At 40.7% G+C, this 22,721-nt stretch overlaps 1 protein-coding gene across 9 annotated transcripts in view; it reads left to right on the top strand.

Annotated features, from left to right (window-relative positions):
- The window catches only part of SUGCT (succinyl-CoA:glutarate-CoA transferase), a 660,405-nt gene that overhangs the window by 4,633 nt on the left and 633,051 nt on the right, over nucleotides 1-22,721 (top strand). For 8 of the 9 annotated variants that reach the window (XR_011361904.1, XR_011361905.1, XM_069960339.1 and 5 more), the window contains exon 2: nucleotides 15,561-15,618. Coding sequence is in view for 7 of the 9 variants with exons in the window: in XM_069960339.1 (XP_069816440.1) it covers nucleotides 15,561-15,618 (58 nt within the window). In the remaining 2 variants the exon portion in view is untranslated. The remainder of the gene's footprint in view (nucleotides 1-15,560; nucleotides 15,619-22,721) is intronic. The other variant, XM_069960337.1, reaches the window with a different exon arrangement.

The following is a 22,721-nucleotide window of genomic DNA, read 5'->3' as shown; positions in this document are numbered from 1 at the left end:
CCAAAATCCAAATTGCGCTCCTTCTTTTTGGAGGTGTGTCACGCACCCGCATGGTATATTATGTCCTTATGTGGGGTATTTTTGTACTCGGGGGAAATTTCTCAGGACAACAAAGAGTTAATTTACAGCAACATCACAGGCTCTCCTCTGACAGTCACCACTGACCTCTCTGACCTCTAAATAGCACTCTGAATAGCTCCCCTGCTGAGTAATCCTTTGTTCTCTGCTGCCGACTAATTTCTCTCCTTCCCCCTCCCTCATCCCCTCTCCATAGCTCAGACAGGATCCGACTGATAAAAAAAAAAACAGTTGAGATTTCCTGATTCTGAGCAGTGGATGACAGAAAGGAGAGACTTTTAAATGCAGATAATGGCATATTGCCTAATAAACCCAATTACAAAGTTTCTTAAAATCGCCTGGACTATTGATTTCTGCAAAAAAAATTTTTTAACGACAGTGACTCTTTAAGTTGTTAAAAACTCGGCCTTCAGTTTTTCATCTGCACACCCATTACGGACCTCTTTGCTTGTCAATCACCCCCGCAGAACATGCTGACAGTCACTGAGCTGTGACTAATTACAGGCCGTATTGGAATGGAACCCTGTTAAAACATCTATGTAGGGATGCTGGGAGCTTAATCAGCACAATAGTGCTGATTGGTTCCCTTTAAAGTGAATGTACCATCAGGCTTGGGCTGAAGGACTGGAGGCGGGCCGACATTCCCCCAGTGGGAGGTAACCCTCGTCCCTCTACGATACACCTCCATTGATTCTAATGGAGCTGCGTCATAGAGGGGCAGGGGTTTCCTCCCACTGGGGGTGGGTTGGCCCGCCTCTAGTTGTTCAGCCTTGGCCTGATGGTACATACACTTTAAGTGTATGCACTGAAAATACTACGCCCTATATGATAGATTTTACAGCGGGAGTCTGTGGACAGAGTATGCTGACTGCATATGTATGGTGGTCTTCTAAAAGAAAGCAAACGTACATAGTTATACAAAAAGGAAATTGACAATACAGGTATGCATATATCTGAACTGACAGTTTCCAGTTGCCTATCAAATGAGCATTGCATAGTGACCTTTAGTGATGCTCTGTGATCCAGCATCTTTTTTAAAAAAAAAAAACAGCAACTTTATTTTGTGGTGACAGTGTCAGTGCTCTACAGTCCCGGCACTCCGGCCACTCATCACTACAGAACAGCAAATCAGTATTCATGAAGAGGGCAGAAGGATGGCTCAGTGCACCTAGGGCTGTAGTACCGTTCCTAGCGTCTAGAACATTCTAATTAACATATTACTAAAGCACAGAAGTGCAGGAAAATGTTGCTAGGGATGAAGATAAGAAAACTCTTCTTCCCTATGGGCACGTAACCTGCTGTTAGCTTTCCTTAATTCTTTTACAGTGTCACTGTTATTTTCTTTTGACATGTCATAGAAACTTTGACCCCTTAATGTCCCATACGTCCAGTACGTCCTGGGATCCTGTCACTTAAGGACCCATGACGTACCTGTATGCCAATGGATCCGCGACGCTATGAAGTGAGCTCAGGAGCTAAGCTCACTTCATAGCAAGTGGGGACCAGCTTCTATATGCAGCCATGTCCTCACTGGTAATGATGGGCCGATGCGATCGCGCAGCCGCCCTTCCTTAACCCCTACAGTGCACCTACATCAGTCACAGAAGCTGCAGCTCCTGTCACTGTCCGATCGGGACCCCTGCAGTGTGATGTGGGGGTTCTGATCATTCTATCTGACTGCTGGAGGTCTCTTACCTTCCTCCCGGCAGTCAGATCAGCGTTCTATGCAATGATCACAGATGAATGAACACTAATAAATGTTATGCTATGGCATAGCAATGATCAGTGTTAGAAATCCAATGTAAAAATGTTAAAGTCGCCTAAGGGGACATAGAAAGTGTAAAAATGTTATAGGTTTTTAAAAACACACCATAGCCCCTCCCCCAATAAAAAATTAAATCACCCCCTTTCCCATTTTATAAATTAAATCCATAAAAATAAATAAACATAAAATATACCGTTGCATGCATAATCATCCGATCTATTAAAATAAATCAATATTGTTCCTGCACGGTGAAACAAAAAGTCACAATAGGGCCATCATAATCACACCTATTTGCAAAAAAGTTTTGCTGTTAATAAAAATAGTAAAACATTAGAAAAGCTATATAAACTGCATATTCCTGTATTCAGACTGACCTATAGAAAACGAAAATGCAAAACTGTAAATTGGCCCGGCTATTTTGGGATCTATCCTCATAACCAAGATGCTCCATGCCCCTCATCAGTGTAGTTGCTGCCTTTGTGCCTTTTCCAACTCTAGGATGTCCTTTCTATTGGCTTCCAAAACTGAACAGCATACTCCAGATGAGGCCGCACCAATGCTTCATAAAGCGGTAATATTATATCCCTGTCCCGAGAGTCCATGCCGGCCTTAGAAGCAGCTGACTGACATTGTGTGCTGTTCTGTAGTCTATTATCTACAAGTACACCCAGATACCAGTGACTCTCCTAGTTTAACTCCAAACCTGCTTGTAACATCTGCTCATCTTCCATAGACTGCACTGTACCACAAAGTTTGATGTCATCTGATGAGAGTGCTGTAAATTCCATTCTCTATTTCATTAAAGGGAACCAATCACCTCAAAAATGCATAAATAGCTTTTTAAATGTGCTGTTAGAGCATACAGCACACTTTCCATACATGTTTCTATATACTCCCTGCCTCCCCCGTGTAATCCATAAAGTAACTTTATAAAACTGGCGCCCGGTATGCAAATTACATCAGGTAGTCACCTGGGCGGTGTTCGGCTAGATGGTAGTCACAGTCAGTCCAGGTCCCCTGGGCGTCCTCCGGCAGTAATCACGCCCCTCTGGGCGTGATTCAAATCACCCAGTATCTCTGACGTCACTCGGGAGCGTGCCGTGCACGACGTCCGCGCACCTTTTTTACGCCGCCGCGCATGCGCAGTACAGCCGCTTCCATTCAGGCTGTACTGCACCTGTGCAGAATAGCTTCAAACTCAGTGTGAACTGGAGTTTGAGGCTATTTTGCACAGGCGCAGTACAGCCAGAATGGGAGCGGCTGTACTGCGCATGCGCGGCAGCGTAAGACGTTGGCACGCCGACGTTGTGCACGGCGCGCTCCCGAGTGATGTCAGGGCTACTGGGTGATTTGAATCACGCCCAGAGGGGCGTGATTACCGCCGGAGGACGCCCAGGGGACCCGGACTGACTGTGACTACCATCTAGCCGAACACCGCCCAGGTGACTACCTGATGTAATTTGCATACCGGGCGCCAGTTTTATAAAGTTACTTTATGGATTACACGGGGGAGGCAGGGAGTATATAGAAACATGTGTTAAAAGTGTGCTGTGTGCTCTAACAGCACATTTAAAAAGCTATACATGCATTTTTGAGGTGATTGGTTCCCTTTAGGGTATAAACCCACACACCGTATATGCAGCATATTTACTACTGCGATACGCAGCAAATACGCAGCAGATTAGATCTAAATAACTGAACACAGCATCAAATCTGCACCATCAAATCTGCTGCAGATCTGCTGCGTATTTGCTGCGTATCTGCTGCGTATACGGTGTGTGGGTTTGTACCCTTAAAGGAAATCTGTCAGCTGTAATTCATCGTCCAAACTGCTGACACTGTTAGCTGTTAGGCTACGTTCACACAGAACAAAAGGGGCGGATTACGCGAGGAAATATTTCCGCCTGAAATCAACTGACACTGAATTCTGAGCAGAATATAAGCAGAATCCCTGCGTATTCCGCTAGGAAAGTGTTCAGCTCGTAATCAGCTCTTGACAAATTCAGCGCGGAATACTCGAGGAATCCGCGCTGAATCCGCATGCATTCAGCGCTGAAATTCAGCGAGTATTTGGTGAGTAAACTAGACTATACCAGAATATATACTAGAATCCTCCTCCCCCCCCCCCTTTTTTCCCCATTTCCGCGCTGATTCAGCGCGTAATTTCCGCTTGTACTACGCTTGTATTCCGCGCTGAAACAGAATATCAGAGCCCCATTGGTTTGTATAGGCTTCCGCTAGCGGAAGAATGAACATGTTCATTCTTCTGGCGGAAAGCGGATTAGTTCAGTGCGGAAATTCCACCGTGTGAACTGCAGAGCAGAATTTCCATTCAACACAATGTAAATTAGCTCTGCACCTATTTAAACAGCTGAAATTTCAGCGCAGAAATTCAGCTGCTTTTGCTCTGTGTGAACGAGCCCTTAGGAGAAGGAGACACATGGTACCTTTTATATATCCAGCTGTGCTTCCAGAATGTAGAAAAATGCTTTTATTGTCTGGTGCAAAGTGTCATAGCGTCTTTCCCAAGCCCCTGAAGTGCTGAGGCCTGTAACAGCTCCCCTTCCCATCCCTGACTTTTCTTTGAGCTCAGCTTTAAGTCTACTGCCAATCAAACATAATAAGGTGAGAGAGGGGGAATGAGGAGGCATACTTATGCTGCGTTTACACGGAACGATTATCGTGCGAATTTGCACGATAACGATCGTATTCGAACGATAATCGTACGTGTAAACGCAGCGAACGATCAAACGACCAGCGAAAAATCGTTCATTTTGATCTTACATGTCCTCAAATCGTCGTTGGCAAAAAATTCGCAGATCGTTTCGTGTAAACAGTCCTTCATCGATTTAACCTATGTGCGAGATAGGCTTAAGCGATCGCAAAACGATTTTTCCGTACAATATATCGTACCGTCTAAACGCTGATCATTATAAAAAAAATCGTTACTTCAAAATCGTTCTCCGTACGATCGGGCGAATTATCGCTACGTGTAAACGCAGCATAACTTGCTGCATTTCAGGAGCTTGGGGAAGCCTCTTTGATTCTTTGATCCAGAGAATAAATGTTCTGAAAACAAATATATATATTAAGCATTTACGCCATTGACCATGTGGAATCAAGAATGTAGTAATGTAATAGTTTTGATAAATTTGCACGCATGATATAATGATATCAAGCATAAAACTTCAGCTTCCTTTTTTAATGCACATAAAATTCCATCACAGCTTCCAACCTTCAAACACAACGGACAGGTGGAAAAAAAATAACACCAGCATAGTGGGTTTAAATATGAAGAAAATATATAGTATTTGGTCCTCCAGACCACAACAAGTCCCAACCTTTGTAAATACCAGTTTTAATTGATAAAGATACCATATACTAATAAAATATATAAAATATATAGGCTATGAATACACTAAAAGGTCAATAAAAGATAATTGGTTTGTGCAACAAATACATATAAAAATACATATACAGAAATAATATGCAAAAAAAGGATTTAAGATTATCAGTGTAATACCGCTGGGTATTGGCCAATGTTGTATTTAGCGTTAATTCAAAATGTGTCAAACGTTAGTTCAAAAATGTATCAATTGAGACCATAGATGGAAAACGTTATAAGCAGGTTACAGTTATAGGACCTGTAGTCCCACTGTCGGATGTGTATCTCACCGCTCCCGATGCCCTGGTGTAGCGGGGCACCCAATATCTGGCAGATCAGTTCACATAGGTCAGTTTACGTTTGAATGTGGCGATACAAAGTATGCGGAATGGCGTCTGTGACTCCGCTCACCCGTCCGAGTTGGTAGCTGCTGTCGTGGCTCTCTCCCTCCTGCAGAGGCTCTTAGTTACGGTCACTTGATCTGACCTGGAGAGGCTCTTGCAGTAAGACCTCGTGGTATTGGCGTCCGCGCGCTGTTCTGTATCACGGCTTTACTCTGTATCCCAGCCTCGTTCTCGCTCTCACCTCGGATGTCTCCGTCTAGGGTGAGATGCTGATGGGGATAATGAGTGATTTGCCGTAAGTTGATCGGGTGAAAAGAAAAGGTAATGGGGGGCCCCCCGTAGCGGTATAACTTGTAATAATAAATTTCTCTGAAAGACAGTTTGTATAATATGCCAAACGCGTTTCAAGGTTATACTGATTAACCCCTTCGTCAGTGGCGATGATGAACAATAGCAGTGATGGCAGTATTTGCCGTCCCCTACCTGGGGGATATTTATACTTGGTCTCTCATTGGTATCTCATCAGTCTCTCATTAGTCAAATTGAAAAAGACTGTAGGTTCCAGGGAATACACTGTTGGACACACTTGGTCATACAAAACAAAATAATAATAAAATAAACAAACAGAATAGTAGATAAATAGACAAATGTTGCAAACATACATTGGTGAAAAATACATATTAAATTACTGTGGTGTGTTTCAGTGGACATATGTTCTGAAAACGTCTAGATAAACATATAGATAAAAAGCGTATATCAAAAGACGCTCATGTAAACACAGATCAATGTAAAAGGAAAGCTCATGTAGACACAGATCAATGTAAAAGGAAAGCTCATGAAAATAGTGGATATCCAAATAGGTCTATAAATGAATGAATAAACTGACAGAGTAGTCATCATATATTGGATGTGTCGAAAAATAGAAGTTTTGGACTAAAACAGTGTCACTGCCGATATCCATAAATAAATAAATAAACAAATAGACGGATAAATAGGTGAATAATAATTATAAAACGAGTAGGAAATATTTATAAAGAACTGTACAGTAGCCAAATGTATAATTTCATAGAGATGAATATGTAGATAAAGTAAATATAGACCGATGAAGAAATGTATAATAAATAAATAAATAGATGAGCATAGTGGTTATGGATCAAAGGATGAATCGATAGTGATTGGAGTATATGAATCGATGTACATATGAATCAAGACATGAACAAATAACTACACGTATGACTCAACTATATCTTTATGATTGGAGTATATGAATCGATGTATGTATGAATCAAAAGTGTAAAAAATATAAAAAATAAATACACGTATGACTCAGCTATAGGGGATGCCTTTCCTTTCTGATCGCACGAGAATCGCATCATGTGAATGAGTTCCAATCATTCTCATACATCAGAAATAGCATCATGTGAATGAGTTCCAATCATTCTCATACATCAGAAATAGGAGATATATAGGTAGAGAGATATACTAAACTAAACATATATAAAGATAAACTAAACTAAAAATAAATAAAATGATAATAATAATATTGAAAATAATGAGAATAAAGATGAAAATAAAAATAAAATAAAAATAAAAATAATAATAATAGTAGTAAAAATAAAAATAATAAAAATAAAAATGGAATGGGGGGGGGGGAAAGATTCCTAATCACATGAGAGCCACATCATGTAAGTTTCTGCACATATTCTAACTTATGTGTTAATGATAAAATATGTGTATAATAAATGTAGTAAATATGGATATACATGTACAATTGGAATATCAAAACAATACGAATAGCAGAACAATACCTATGTAGTACAAAAAGTAGAAGAGAAGAAGAAACAAACTGGGACCAAGGTGGCAGAGGCGGCTCCGGCGCCGTGTAGAACGGCCAGGCACGAAGGCGACCGTGGCACCAAGGTAGCCAGATAGGAAAATGTAGAAAAGTATAGATATATGGATAGCCCTATTAATCATATGAGTCGTGGGAGATCATAGAGATCATAGAAAGCCAAACACCTCCATCTCAGCATTCAGTCCCTTAGGTTCGAGACTGTCGAATTCGAATATTCTCTGGGATTCTATCCTAGACATTTTTCTTATATAGTCGCCCCCTCCAGTCCTTCTGTACACTTTGAATGGCTAGAAAGAACAGTTGGGAGGGATCACATTGGTGTACTTCTTTGAAATGGGATGACAGGGGATGAGTCATTTCACCCTTTCTAATATTGCGGATGTGTTCCGTGATTCTGGTTTTTAGTTGACGTTTAGTCCTTCCTATGTATTGTTTTGGACAGTTACACTGTATAACATAGATCACTCCTTTGGAATTACACGTCAAACACTCCTTGATGTTCACCTTATGGTTATTAGAGGTAGATGTAATATTCAGTGTATGTCTGGGAGTAGATGTGTCTTTACATCCCACACATGTACCACATTTGTAGAAACCTGGTGTTTGTAGCCAAGACCTGGAGGTGGTGGCATTTTGAGTTCTCTTGGTGACAGTGGGGGCTACTTGGATTCCTAGGTTGGGAGCCTTAGTATATTCTATTTGGGGTCTCTGGGGAAGAGAGGGTCCTACTATTTTATCTCTTTGGATTAAATGCCAGTTCCTTGTAATGAGTTTTTCGACTTTTTTGTGATCTGTATTATATGGTAGAATGATGGATTCTGCTCTTTCTGTAGAAGCTATGTGTGTTGAATTGAAAAATGATTGGCGTTCCAGTCCTCTAACTTTTGCTAATGATTTTTGCAAAATGGAGTCTGGATACTTCTTTTCTTGGAACCGTGTTGTTAGTTTCTGGGCCTCAATCTCAAATTGATCAGGTTTCGTGCAGTTTCTTTTGAGTCTCCTAAACTGCCCTGTGGGGACATTGATTAGCCATCTCGGAAGGTGACAGCTATTGAAGAGAATATAACTGTTCCTAGCTGTCGGTTTCTGATAGGTTCTACATTCGAGGCCTTCCTCTGACGCAAGTACATGAAGGTCTAGAAATTCGATCTCTGATCTGCTTATTACTGGTGTTAGCTTTATATTCCAATCATTCTGGTTGAGGGTGTTTATGAACAATTCAAGGTCATCTTGTGTACCGTCCCATATGGCAATGATATCGTCTATATATCTCCGCCAGAGGACCAGGCCCGCGCCCAGCCTAGGGGTGACAGCAGTCTTCTCCCAGGAGGCCATGAAGAGATTGGCGAAGCTCGGCGCGAACCTGGTCCCCATAGCGGTACCGGTTTGCTGGACATAGTAGTCCCCCTCATAGTAAAAATAATTATGTTTTAGGATAAAACGAATAAATTCCAAAATTAATTGGATCTGGTCAGGTCTCATGTCGCTCTTGTCTAAGTGATTCCTAACTGCCTGTATCCCTCGTTCGTGTTCTATTATAGTATACAGGGAGCTTACGTCCATTGTTACCATGATATGGTTGGTGTTCCATGGGAAAGCTTCCAATAGCCCAATGGTTGCTGTTGTGTCTCGTAGGTAGTAGGGGGTTTGTTTCACATAAGGTTGAAGGAGTTTGTCTATGTATTGTGAGAGATTTGAGGTAATTGAGCCTATCCCTGAAATGATTGGGCGTCCGGGTGGTTGTGTTGGGTGTTTGTGTATTTTCGGTAGGCAGTAGAATACCGGGAGTCTGGCGTCTGGCGTCTCAGACACCAATGGGAAGTCAAGAGTCTAGAACATCTGTTAGCCAAGAATACAATTCCAAAAGGGTTGACTCTAACAAAACAACCGGCAGACGACCTTATAAATGATTCCTTTTCCAGTAAATGGAACTCCTTTCTCCTTGATCAATCAAAGGAGCTAGTAAAACTAGTAATAGAAAGGAGATCTGAAATGATATTAGAATTGGATGAAAATATTAATCAGTTGAAACAGGATCTAGATCCCTATAAGAGTGAAACCTGTATGAAACATTACCAAACTGACTTGTGTCAAAAACTAGACAAAATAGAGTCAGAAATCATGTACAAGAAAACAAGGAAAATGCTCTGGAATAGCCAGAAGAAAGATAAAAATTATCAGTCAAATCATAACGACGCGAGTATTAGTAATTATGCGAGTGAGAACAGATATACCATATCCACTACAAATAGATATAATCCACTCACACAGCCTTTTTTAGGGAAAGTCTCCCAACCAACCCATCCCCCCTATATGAGGAGACCAAAATCACATTACACGTACCAACAGAACATGAGACAATACCATTATTACAACAACAACGATACCAACAACAAGAACAATTACAGGAAACCACTCTTACCCACGCCACCACAAACCAGACACAACAACTCATCATCTCCACAACCTCTGATTCAACCGGCCCAAACACCAAGGAGGAAAAGAGAATTCACAGATGCAGAACAAGAAGGAGAGGACATAGGGAACATAGCACAACCACCAATGAAACTAGGGAAAATAGACCCACCATACTCCAATCCCCCTCAGACTCAGATTCCATCATAAACATAAGCTCAATCTCCCTTACAGCAGCACAAACAACACTTTTAAACAAAGGGCTGAAATTTGCTCCAAACAAACCATGCAATAAATTTGAGGTATATATAGGACTAGAGAAATATGTCCGAAAATTATGTCTAAAAAAGTATTTTCTAAAGCAGGCTGAGGAAAGAACATACGTCACCCCCCCCATGAAGACAGACCCATATATCCATACAGACTGTAAAAATAAATCACATTTTTACCCTAAACATGAGATGGGGCCAGATATCACAGCATTTCAGAGAGCCGTTACCGCAGACTTGCGACACATGAATTCCACCAAGAAATTTGAACATAATTTAAGTTATAAGGAAAGACAAGCGATTAAAGAACTCCAATCCAATGCAAATATCATCATTCGCCCTGCAGACAAGGGAGGAGCCATAGTAATTCAAAACACTGCAGATAATAATCAAGAGTGTCTTAGACAACTAGCGGACCAAACAACATATACGAAATTGAGATCTGATCCTACGACATCATACTTATCCGAACTCTTACCTTTATGTGACAGAGCATTAGAAGAAGGCATCCTTAATAACAAAGAACATAGTTTTATCACAGATACACCAGCCAGACTCCCGGTATTCTACTGCCTACCGAAAATACACAAACACCCAACACAACCACCCGGACGCCCAATCATTTCAGGGATAGGCTCAATTACCTCAAATCTCTCACAATACATAGACAAACTCCTTCAACCTTATGTGAAACAAACCCCCTACTACCTACGAGACACAACAGCAACCATTGGGCTATTGGAAGCTTTCCCATGGAACACCAACCATATCATGGTAACAATGGACGTAAGCTCCCTGTATACTATAATAGAACACGAACGAGGGATACAGGCAGTTAGGAATCACTTAGACAAGAGCGACATGAGACCTGACCAGATCCAATTAATTTTGGAATTTATTCGTTTTATCCTAAAACATAATTATTTTTACTATGAGGGGGACTACTATGTCCAGCAAACCGGTACCGCTATGGGGACCAGGTTCGCGCCGAGCTTCGCCAATCTCTTCATGGCCTCCTGGGAGGAGACTGCTGTCACCCCTAGGCTGGCCGCGGGCCTGGTCCTCTGGCGGAGATATATCGACGATATCATTGCCATATGGGACGGTACACAAGATGACCTTGAATTGTTCATAAACACCCTCAACCAGAATGATTGGAATATAAAGCTAACACCAGTAATAAGCAGATCAGAGATCGAATTTCTAGACCTTCATGTACTTGCGTCAGAGGAAGGCCTCGAATGTAGAACCTATCAGAAACCGACAGCTAGGAACAGTTATATTCTCTTCAATAGCTGTCACCTTCCGAGATGGCTAATCAATGTCCCCACAGGGCAGTTTAGGAGACTCAAAAGAAACTGCACGAAACCTGATCAATTTGAGATTGAGGCCCAGAAACTAACAACACGGTTCCAAGAAAAGAAGTATCCAGACTCCATTTTGCAAAAATCATTAGCAAAAGTTAGAGGACTGGAACGCCAATCATTTTTCAATTCAACACACATAGCTTCTACAGAAAGAGCAGAATCCATCATTCTACCATATAATACAGATCACAAAAAAGTCGAAAAACTCATTACAAGGAACTGGCATTTAATCCAAAGAGATAAAATAGTAGGACCCTCTCTTCCCCAGAGACCCCAAATAGAATATACTAAGGCTCCCAACCTAGGAATCCAAGTAGCCCCCACTGTCACCAAGAGAACTCAAAATGCCACCACCTCCAGGTCTTGGCTACAAACACCAGGTTTCTACAAATGTGGTACATGTGTGGGATGTAAAGACACATCTACTCCCAGACATACACTGAATATTACATCTACCTCTAATAACCATAAGGTGAACATCAAGGAGTGTTTGACGTGTAATTCCAAAGGAGTGATCTATGTTATACAGTGTAACTGTCCAAAACAATACATAGGAAGGACTAAACGTCAACTAAAAACCAGAATCACGGAACACATCCGCAATATTAGAAAGGGTGAAATGACTCATCCCCTGTCATCCCATTTCAAAGAAGTACACCAATGTGATCCCTCCCAACTGTTCTTTCTAGCCATTCAAAGTGTACAGAAGGACTGGAGGGGGGGCGACTATATAAGAAAAATGTCTAGGATAGAATCCCAGAGAATATTCGAATTCGACAGTCTCGAACCTAAGGGACTGAATGCTGAGATGGAGGTGTTTGGCTTTCTATGATCTCTATGATCTCCCACGACTCATATGATTAATAGGGCTATCCATATACCTATACTTTTCTACATTTTCCTATCTGGCTACCTTGGTGCCACGGTCGCCTCCGTGCCTGGCCGTTCTACACGGCGCCGGAGCCGCCTCTGCCACCTTGGTCCCAGTTTGTTTCTTCTTCTCTTCTACTTTTTGTACTACATAGGTATTGTTCTGCTATTCGTATTGTTTTGATATTCCAATTGTACATGTATATCCATATTTACTACATTTATTATACACATATTTTATCATTAACTCATAAGTTAGAATATGTGCAGAAACTTACATGATGTGGCTCTCATGTGATTAGGAATCTTTCCCCCCCCCCCCCCCATTCCATTTTTATTTTTATTTTTATTTTTATTATTTTTATTTTTATTTTTACTACTATTATTATTATTTTTATTTTTATTTTTATTTTATTTTATTTTATTTTTATTTTATTTTATTTTTATTTTTATTTTTATTTTAATCTTTATTCTCATTATTTTCAATATTATTATTATTATTATCATTTTATTTATTTTTAGTTTAGTTTATCTTTATATATGTTTAGTTTAGTATATCTCTCTACCTATATATCTCCTATTTCTGATGTATGAGAATGATTGGAACTCATTCACATGATGCTATTTCTGATGTATGAGAATGATTGGAACTCATTCACATGATGCGATTCTCGTGCGATCAGAAAGGAAAGGCATCCCCTATAGCTGAGTCATACGTGTATTTATTTTTTATATTTTTTACACTTTTGATTCATACATACATCGATTCATATACTCCAATCATAAAGATATAGTTGAGTCATACGTGTAGTTATTTGTTCATGTCTTGATTCATATGTACATCGATTCATATACTCCAATCACTATCGATTCATCCTTTGATCCATAACCACTATGCTCATCTATTTATTTATTTATTATACATTTCTTCATCGGTCTATATTTACTTTATCTACATATTCATCTCTATGAAATTATACATTTGGCTACTGTACAGTTCTTTATAAATATTTCCTACTCGTTTTATAATTATTATTCACCTATTTATCCGTCTATTTGTTTATTTATTTATTTATGGATATCGGCAGTGACACTGTTTTAGTCCAAAACTTCTATTTTTCGACACATCCAATATATGATGACTACTCTGTCAGTTTATTCATTCATTTATAGACCTATTTGGATATCCACTATTTTCATGAGCTTTCCTTTTACATTGATCTGTGTCTACATGAGCTTTCCTTTTACATTGATCTGTGTTTACATGAGCGTCTTTTGATATACGCTTTTTATCTATATGTTTATCTAGACGTTTTCAGAACATATGTCCACTGAAACACACCACAGTAATTTAATATGTATTTTTCACCAATGTATGTTTGCAACATTTGTCTATTTATCTACTATTCTGTTTGTTTATTTTATTATTATTTTGTTTTGTATGACCAAGTGTGTCCAACAGTGTATTCCCTGGAACCTACAGTCTTTTTCAATTTGACTAATGAGAGACTGATGAGATACCAATGAGAGACCAAGTATAAATATCCCCCAGGTAGGGGACGGCAAATACTGCCATCACTGCTATTGTTCATCATCGCCACTGACGAAGGGGTTAATCAGTATAACCTTGAAACGCGTTTGGCATATTATACAAACTGTCTTTCAGAGAAATTTATTATTACTAGTTATACCGCTACGGGGGGCCCCCCATTACCTTTTCTTTTCACCCGATCAACTTACGGCAAATCACTCATTGTCCCCATCAGCATCTCACCCTAGACGGAGACATCCGAGGTGAGAGCGAGAACGAGGCTGGGATACAGAGTAAAGCCGTGATACAGAACAGCGCGCGGACGCCAATACCACGAGGTCTTACTGCAAGAGCCTCTCCAGGTCAGATCAAGTGACCGCAACTAAGAGCCTCTGCAGGAGGGAGAGAGCCACGACAGCAGCTACCAACTCGGACGGGTGAGCGGCGTCACAGACGCCATTCCGCATACTTTGTATCGCCACATTCAAACGTAAACTGACCTATGTGAACTGATCTGCCAGATATTGGGTGCCCCGCTACACCAGGGCATCGGGAGCGGTGAGATACACATCCGACAGTGGGACTACAGGTCCTATAACTGTAACCTGCTTATAACGTTTTCCATCTATGGTCTCAATTGATACATTTTTGAACTAACGTTTGACACATTTTGAATTAACGCTAAATACAACATTGGCCAGCGGTACGACACTGATAATCTTAAATCCTTTTTTTGCATATTATTTCTGTATATGTATTTTTATATGTATTTGTTGCACAAACCAATTATCTTTTATTGACCTTTTAGTGTATTCATAGCCTATATATTTTATATATTTTATTAGTATATGGTATCTTTATCAATTAAAACTGGTATTTACAAAGGTTGGGACTTGTTGTGGTCTGGAGGACCAAATACTATATATTTTCTTCATATTTATTCCTTTAGCCCATGTCTAGGTAAGGGCATTTTAGGTTTACCTCGACCCAATTAGGTACTGAAACTGTGAGCTGCACCTATATATATTCTCTCTTCCACTAGCATAGTGGGTTTAACCGACGTGTTTCAGGCTGTAACTGCCCTTAGTCATGCTTGCATGATGAGAGAGAAAAGTTGAAGGACCTAATGGCAGCTGTACTGGTTATCACTTGTTATGAATAACAGAGCTTTAAAAGTAGGGCCTAGCCTGGATAGCCATAAGGTCTTCTTCATGCACACTTTTTTTTTTACCATTTTCATGTATAAAAACGCCATGCATTTCATGCTTTTGGTGGCCTTTTTATGTTGTGAGGTTCTGTATAGAAGCCTATAATGTGGTTTGAAAATATTGGGGGAGATTTATGAAAGGGTGTAAATATACACCTGGTGTAAACTGCCCACAGCAACCAATCACAGCTCAGCTTTCAGCTCTGGTAGAATATAAGAAGAGCTGTGATTGGTTGCTGTGGGCAGTTTACACCAGGTGTATATTTACACCCTTTCATTAATCTCCCCCATTGACTTCTGTTGGTGAATATAGATTGCCACACCAACATGAAAAACATGGACATGTACATGAGGCCATATTAATTAAGGGGTCCTATACTATCTGCAGTTGTGGATCTGCATTTGCTGACCATATACGCACCAGAAGAAAGAAGCCTATGATGTGACTAAATAATAATTTTTTTTTTTTTTAAGTAACAGATTCTGACAGTATAAAGCCACTGAATGGAGTGAAAATCCTGGACTTAACAAGGTGGGTAAAAAAAAACAGTTGAAAACTTTTAGGGTACGTTCACACTTACCGGATCCGCAGCTGATTTTCATTTAAATAACTGAACACAGCATCAAATCTGCACCATCAAATCTGCAGATCTGCTGCAGATCCTGTTGGTGTGAACTCACCCTTAAACTTTTAGGCTAGATTCACACATAATTTTCTAAACAAAAAGGCCACTACTGTACTTAAACAATATAAATCACTTTATTGACACCAATTCAGTTTAAAATGACATAATGGAGTAAAACTATGCACACGAGAGGTACTGTCAAGATAAACAATCACAATTATGTAAACCAGTCTACCTGTGTATAATGATACAATACTCTGGCTGCCTATATAGGAATACCAAAATGGTGCCCAAATCGATCCCTGCAAAGTTGCATTGGCTGAAGTGCTCATGCACAGTAGTCGCTATATGCCTGCTATATTGCACAACAAGGGAGAGAGAAAAAAGCCAGGCAGCAGCGCCTCGTGTGATACCGTACAAACAAGTCAGTTAAAATGCAAGGTGCTGATGGGGTGCTCACCTTCAAGCCCCTTGGGCTTTATGCATATCACCCAAATAGGTACCAGGTCTTCAGAAGATGCCAGGATATGGCGCTTCGGTGGAGAGTGCAGGGCTGCAAGCCAACTAGGATAGTCCAAACAGGATGCTCCCAAGTAGGGGTCCGTGGGAATAAGGCTAGTCTAAGTACAAAAATGGTGCGTGGCTAATCCATAAATGTTAGCGCTGCCCAAAAGACTCCAATTTGAGGCTGAATAAAGTAAAAACATTTATTAAAAGTGCACAATATTTTCGCGTTTCGAGGAACAGAGGTCCTCTTCATCAGAATTGCATACAATGGTGTGAATAAGCAGGTATTAAATAGTACAGCAATCCTTGGAATTGGCGCCAGACACGCCCACTGGGGGCGGGGCTACATTCAAAATACACAAATAGACAAACAGAAGAGTGCTAAACATACATCATCATAAAAAATATATATACATTGTAGGTATTAGAGTTTTTATGGCTAGCACAATGAGGGGCTATATTCAGACATTCAAAAATAGCAGGAACATGTCAGGAGCAGAGCTGTCTGCAGATCCCCATATAGCAGTCACGTAGTACAGCTGCACTGACTTGTCTGTGAGCATGGAAAGCAGAGACTACGGTCACATGATGTGAGCATCCAATCAGTAATGAGGGTGTGTGACTGAGTCACCAATCATAGCAGCAAGAGGAGTGAGAGTAAACAGAAGTAAACAGCTTAGAAGTAAATGAAGGGTAAAGTTCCATAAGCACTGACACCTTGGAATCAGTCTGCTAAGGCTATATCTGCTGCTCTTTAGATAGCAGCCATAGCTCAATCTAGCAGCAGCAATGGCTGGGATGGACATAAAATAAATAGAGGACAGTGCCAGTACCGAGAGACAGGCACTGATGTGCTATTGCACAAGTCCGGGATAAACAAAGTGCTACAGTCAATATAAAGGATAGTTTTGCTTGTTCACAGAGGAGTGCTAGTTCCTGTTGTCCTGCTCCTTATATATTCAGACTAAAGATTGTTGGTCTATAGACACCCGCTCCCCGCTGGTCACATGATCGTACGCTACCGCACAGCATTTCGACGTCAGGCGTCGTGATGTCACTGGTCGTGTTGACATAGCGCCGATCCTGTTTACAGATGGATGTGTGGCATCTCCCGCCGTCTATTTCAATGCATCTTTGGGCTCGGTTCACACTACGTATATTTCAGGCAGTATTTGGTCCTCATGTCAGGTCCTCATAGCAACCAAAACCAGGAGTGGATTGAAAACACAGAAAGGATCTGTTCACACAATGGTGAAATTGAGTGGATGGCCGTCATATAACGGTAAATAACTGCCATTATTTCAATATAACAGCCGTTGTTTTAAAATAACAGCAAATATTTGCCATTAAATGACGGCCATCCACTCAATTACAACATTATGTAAACAGATCCTTTCTGTGTTTTCAATCCACTCCTTGTTTTGGTTGCTATACAGCCTCACAAATACAGCCTCAAATATACATAGTGTGAACCCAGCCTTGAAGCGCTTACAGAGTACTTCAGCCAATACAATCATTAACTTGTGTTAGGGCTGTATTACACAGAACGATAATCAGGCCAATCTGCCCTATCCGGCCAATTATCGTTCCGTGTAATAAACACAACGATCAGCCGATAACAACGATCATAGCCTGATCGTTGATATAGGTCTGGACCTATAATTGTCGGGCACCGACCGTGCATCAATACGTATAATAGCGGTGCGCGGTCGGCAGCTGACGATATGCAAAGTGCATACATTACCTATCCATGGTCCAGGGCTCCTCCTGCGCTCTTCTTCTCCTCGGGTCCCGAGCGCTGCAGCTTCAGAGCGGCCTGTCATGGCCCTGGACCATGGATAGGTAATGTATGGAGTTTAAGCAAGGGCTGCAAGGACATCGGTAACGATGCTCATGCAGCCCTTGTTAAACGATTATCGGGCTGTGTAATAGACCTAATAAATGAGCACCGATCTAGCAGATCGTCACTCGTTTACAGTTATTATCAGGCCCCCATCGGCCCGTGTAATAGTAGCCTTATTCATATATGATACATATAAATATCTAATATGATCGAATAGCCCGCAAAGTGTCAATCATAAATTGCATAATACATAAGAGACTACAATATATAATGCATGATCATATAATATGTGACATAACATATAAATAAGCAACATTACATTGCTAATGTAATCAAATGTGAAAAATATATATACCAAGTAAAAAAATCTTATTAAAAATTATATTTATTCAAAAATTATGTATAAAAAAATCATAAAAAACTAAGCGAACCCCCCCTAGTGACTCAAAAACCAGTGAGACAAAGTGATTATATAAAAATATATATTAATGGTGCGTTCACACCTACAGGATCTGCAGCTGATCTGCAGCAGATTTTATGTTGTGTTCAGTTATTTAAATGAAATCTGCTGCAGAAAATAAGCTGCAGATCCTGTAGGTGTGAACGCACCATAAAAATGTATACTATATGTAAAATCCAAAAAGTGTATTATCACGGCTGAATATATATTAGCTCTGAAAATATTTTTTTATGAAAAAAATATATTTGAGTATTCGCTTCTTTTCTTCCTTCCCCTCAAAGTCTTCTCAACCTTCACACTGAATGTGCGTTAGAGGTGGCAGCACGCAGCTTACATTAGGTATTGTCATTTAGTTTCCATGGATTGAACTTTCAATGCACCTTTGAACTGTACTTTATATTGACTGTAGCACTTTGTTTAATAGCGGGCATATAGCGACTACTGTTGAGCCAATGCAACTTTGCAGGGATCGATTAAAGGGGTAGTCCACCCAAAAAATTTTTCTTTCAAATCAACTGCTACCATGAAGTGCCAGAGATTTGTAATTTACTTCTATTAAAAAATCTCAAGCCTTCCAGTACTTATCAGCTGCTGTATGCCCAACAGGAAGTTGTATTATTTCCAGTCTGGAGAGCAGGAGAGGTTTTCTATGGGGATTTGCTCCTGCTTTGGACAGTTCCTGACATGAACAGAGGAGGCAACAGAGAGCACTGGGTCAGACAGGAAAGAAAACACCACTTCCTGCTGGACACACAGCAGCTGATAAGTACTGGAAGACTTAAGTTTTTTTAATAGAAGTGAATTACAAATCTCTGGCACTTTATGGCACCAGTTACATAGTTACATAGTTACATAGTTACATAGTCAATACGGTTGAAAAAAGACACATGTCCATCAAGTTCAACCAAGGAGGGGATGGATACAGGGAAGGGGGAGGGGTGATAGGTTCTATACATATGCATTTATATTATTTTGGTCTAAGAACTTGTCTAGCCCTGTTTTGAAGCCCTCTACTGTTTTTGCTGTGACCAGATCCTGTGGTAGACTGTTCCACAGATTCACAGTTCTCATGGTAAAGAAGGCTTGTCGCCTCCGGAGATTGAACCTTTTTTTCTCCAGCCGGAGGCAATGCCCCCTTGTCCTTTGAGGGGGTTTTACCTGGAACATCTTTTCCCCATATTTCTTGTAGGGGCCATTTATATATTTAAATAAGTTAATCATATCTCCCCTTAAACGTCTCTTCTCTAGACTAAATATATTTAATTCTTTTAATCTCTCCTCATAACTAAGATGCTCCATTCCCCTTATTAGTTTAGTTGCCCATCTTTGTACCCTCTCCAGCTCTAGAACATCCTTTTTATGAATCGGGTTCCAAAACTGGACGGCATACTCCAGATGAGGCCGCACCAAAGCTTTATAAAGCGGTAATATTATATCCCTGTCCCGAGAGTCCATGCCTGTTTTAATGCATGACAATATCCTGCTGGCCTTAGAAGCAGCTGACTGACATTGTGTGCTGTTCTGTAGTCTATTATCTACAAGTACACCCAGATCCTTCTCCATCAGCGACTCTCCCAGAGTAACTCCCCCCAGGACATATGATGCATGTGGGTTATTAGTACCCAGGTGCATAACTTTACATTTATCCACATTGAACCTCATTTGCCAAGTGGACGCCCAAACACTCAGTGTGTCTAAGTCATCCTGTAACATCTGCACATCCTCCATAGACTGTACTGTACTACAAAGCTTGGTGTCATCTGCAAAGATAGAAACATTGCTGTTAATTCCATTCTCAATATCATTAATAAACAAGTTAAACAGAAGAGGGCCCAGTACTGACCCTTGGGGTACACCACTTATTACCGGGGACCATTCGGAGTAGGAATCATTGACCACCACTCTCTGGGTACGATTATTAAGCCAGTTTTCAATCCAGTTACACATTAAATTTTCCAAACCGATAGACTTTAACTTACCCATCAGACGTCCATGAGGAACTGTGTCAAACGCTTTTGCAAAATCCAGGTACACGATATCCACAGCCGCGCCGCCATCCAGGCTTCTACTTACCTCTTCATAGAAACATATTAGGTTGGTTTGACAGCTTCTGTCCTTAGTAAAACCATGCTGGTTATCACTTATAATACTATTAGCCACTACATATTCCTGGATGTAGTCCCTTATAAGCCCCTCAAATAGTTTCCCCACAATGGACGTTAAGCTTACGGGTCTATAGTTACCTGGGGAAGTTCGAGAGCCCTTTTTGAAGATCGGCACTACATTTGCCTTACGCCAGTCCCTCGGCACAATACCAGTAAGCAAAGAATCACGGAATATTTCATACAAGGGTAGTGAAATTACAGAACTGAGTTCCCTAAGAACTCTGGGGTGCAATCCATCAGGCCCTGGAGCTTTGGTTACATTGAGTTTGTTTAATTTATCTTGGACCATATCTATAGTAAACCAGTTCAGTACATTACATGTGTTAGCAGCACTGGCCCCACCCACCTCAGTACTGGCCCCACCCACCACAGCTCCATCAGTCCACCCACCACAGCTCCAGTCAGTTGACTTGAAGGAAAATTTTTTTGGGTGGACTACCCCTTTAAGGCACCATTTTGGTATTCCTATATAGGCAGCCAGAATATTGTATCATTATACACAGGTAGACTGGTTTACATAATTGTGATAGTTTATCTTGACAGTACCTCTCGTGTGCATAATTTTACTCCTTTGTGGGATTTCTTTTTTAAATATATTTTTCTTTGCATTTTCCAAAGAAATAATAATAACAAAATAATAATAACAAAACATTGCCACCGGGAAATCGAAACAAGACGGTTCACAAATATGAGGCAATACAAAGGTATAAATAACAGGATATGCCTACCAGGGCAAAACAGCAAGTGATAGACAAATACGACACATAAGGCCATCAAACAACAGATGAATACAGGGCTGCGAGGGCACTATGTTTGAGGTAGTTTCAAGGGACCAAGAGTTCCTGCCAAATCTGCTTTGCAGTACCATTCAGTAAAGCAAAATGTTCTCACAATATCTGCAATAAAATGCTGGTCATAATGTGTTATAATTAACATCCGCCATTTCTGGAAGAACTTTTTGGTAGACTTGTTTTTGTGGCGTTCTGTGACGATCCTATCAACACCTAAAAAGAGCTTCAGTTGATCTATGAGCATAGGGATGTCTGGAGGGGAGGAAGATAATCAATGAAAAAATAGGCAACGGAGAGCTACCACTAGTATGACATGCACTGGTTGGGGGGTATAACTAACGTTGTCACTGCCATCCGGGGGACGGGGTTGATGAAACAGAAGGACCTGCGGGGTCAGTGGATCCAGTGGGTATGAATGTAGTCAGTCACCTGTTGCCAGAACCGCGAAGTAGATGGGCAACTCCACACCCCGTGCCACAAGTTTGTCAACTGTGTCTGGCACTTGGGGCAAGCAGTAATTCTGTCTGGAAAGGAGGGGGGCGTTAAGATATTGAACCCATAAAGGGCCCCATGGGCTAGTTTAAAAAAGGTTTCCCACCATCTCTCATTAATTATACATTTTCTGACCTTGGCCCACCCCACCAAAATAGTGTCCACAATGTCAGGGTCTTGTGTCCAGGTCGCCCAAGTCTTAAAAAGGGACGTCTTGTCAGGTCTTTTGGTATGAACTTCATTGAGAATAGCATTATACAGTGAAGATATAGAAGATTTATGTGGTGCTGACCCTATAATACCATCTAGACAGGGGCGTAGCTAGGGGTTCAGCTTAGGGGGGCGAGTGAGTCTGATTGGGCCCCCAACCAACCTTACCCATAGGGAACTTCAGAAGGTGACAAGGCTTTCTGAATAATAAAGGGAATATTCTTCTACATTACTCATAGTGGATAAGGATAAAGAGCAGTGTAAGAGGCTTCTGTACATTTCACATATAGAACCCCCCAAAAATTTAAAGTGCTTAAGTTTAGAAAAATATAGCTGCCTTCTTCCACAGACAGCACCACTCTTGTCCTCAGTTTGTGTGTGGTATTCGACTGAAGTGAATAGTGCCAAGTTGTAATACCACACACAACCTAAGAGCAGGGGTGGCGCTGTTTTGGAAGCAACTATGTTTTTTTTTCTTAATTCTGGAGAACCCTTTTAACCAGATTTTCTTTGCCTAAAAATAATAGTGGTATAGGTAATA

Source organism: Dendropsophus ebraccatus, chromosome 2, assembly GCF_027789765.1.
Source record: "Dendropsophus ebraccatus isolate aDenEbr1 chromosome 2, aDenEbr1.pat, whole genome shotgun sequence".
Taxonomy (NCBI): domain Eukaryota; kingdom Metazoa; phylum Chordata; class Amphibia; order Anura; family Hylidae; genus Dendropsophus; species Dendropsophus ebraccatus.
Note: the sequence above shows the minus strand (reverse complement) of the source record. Positions and strands in the feature narration are given on the sequence as shown.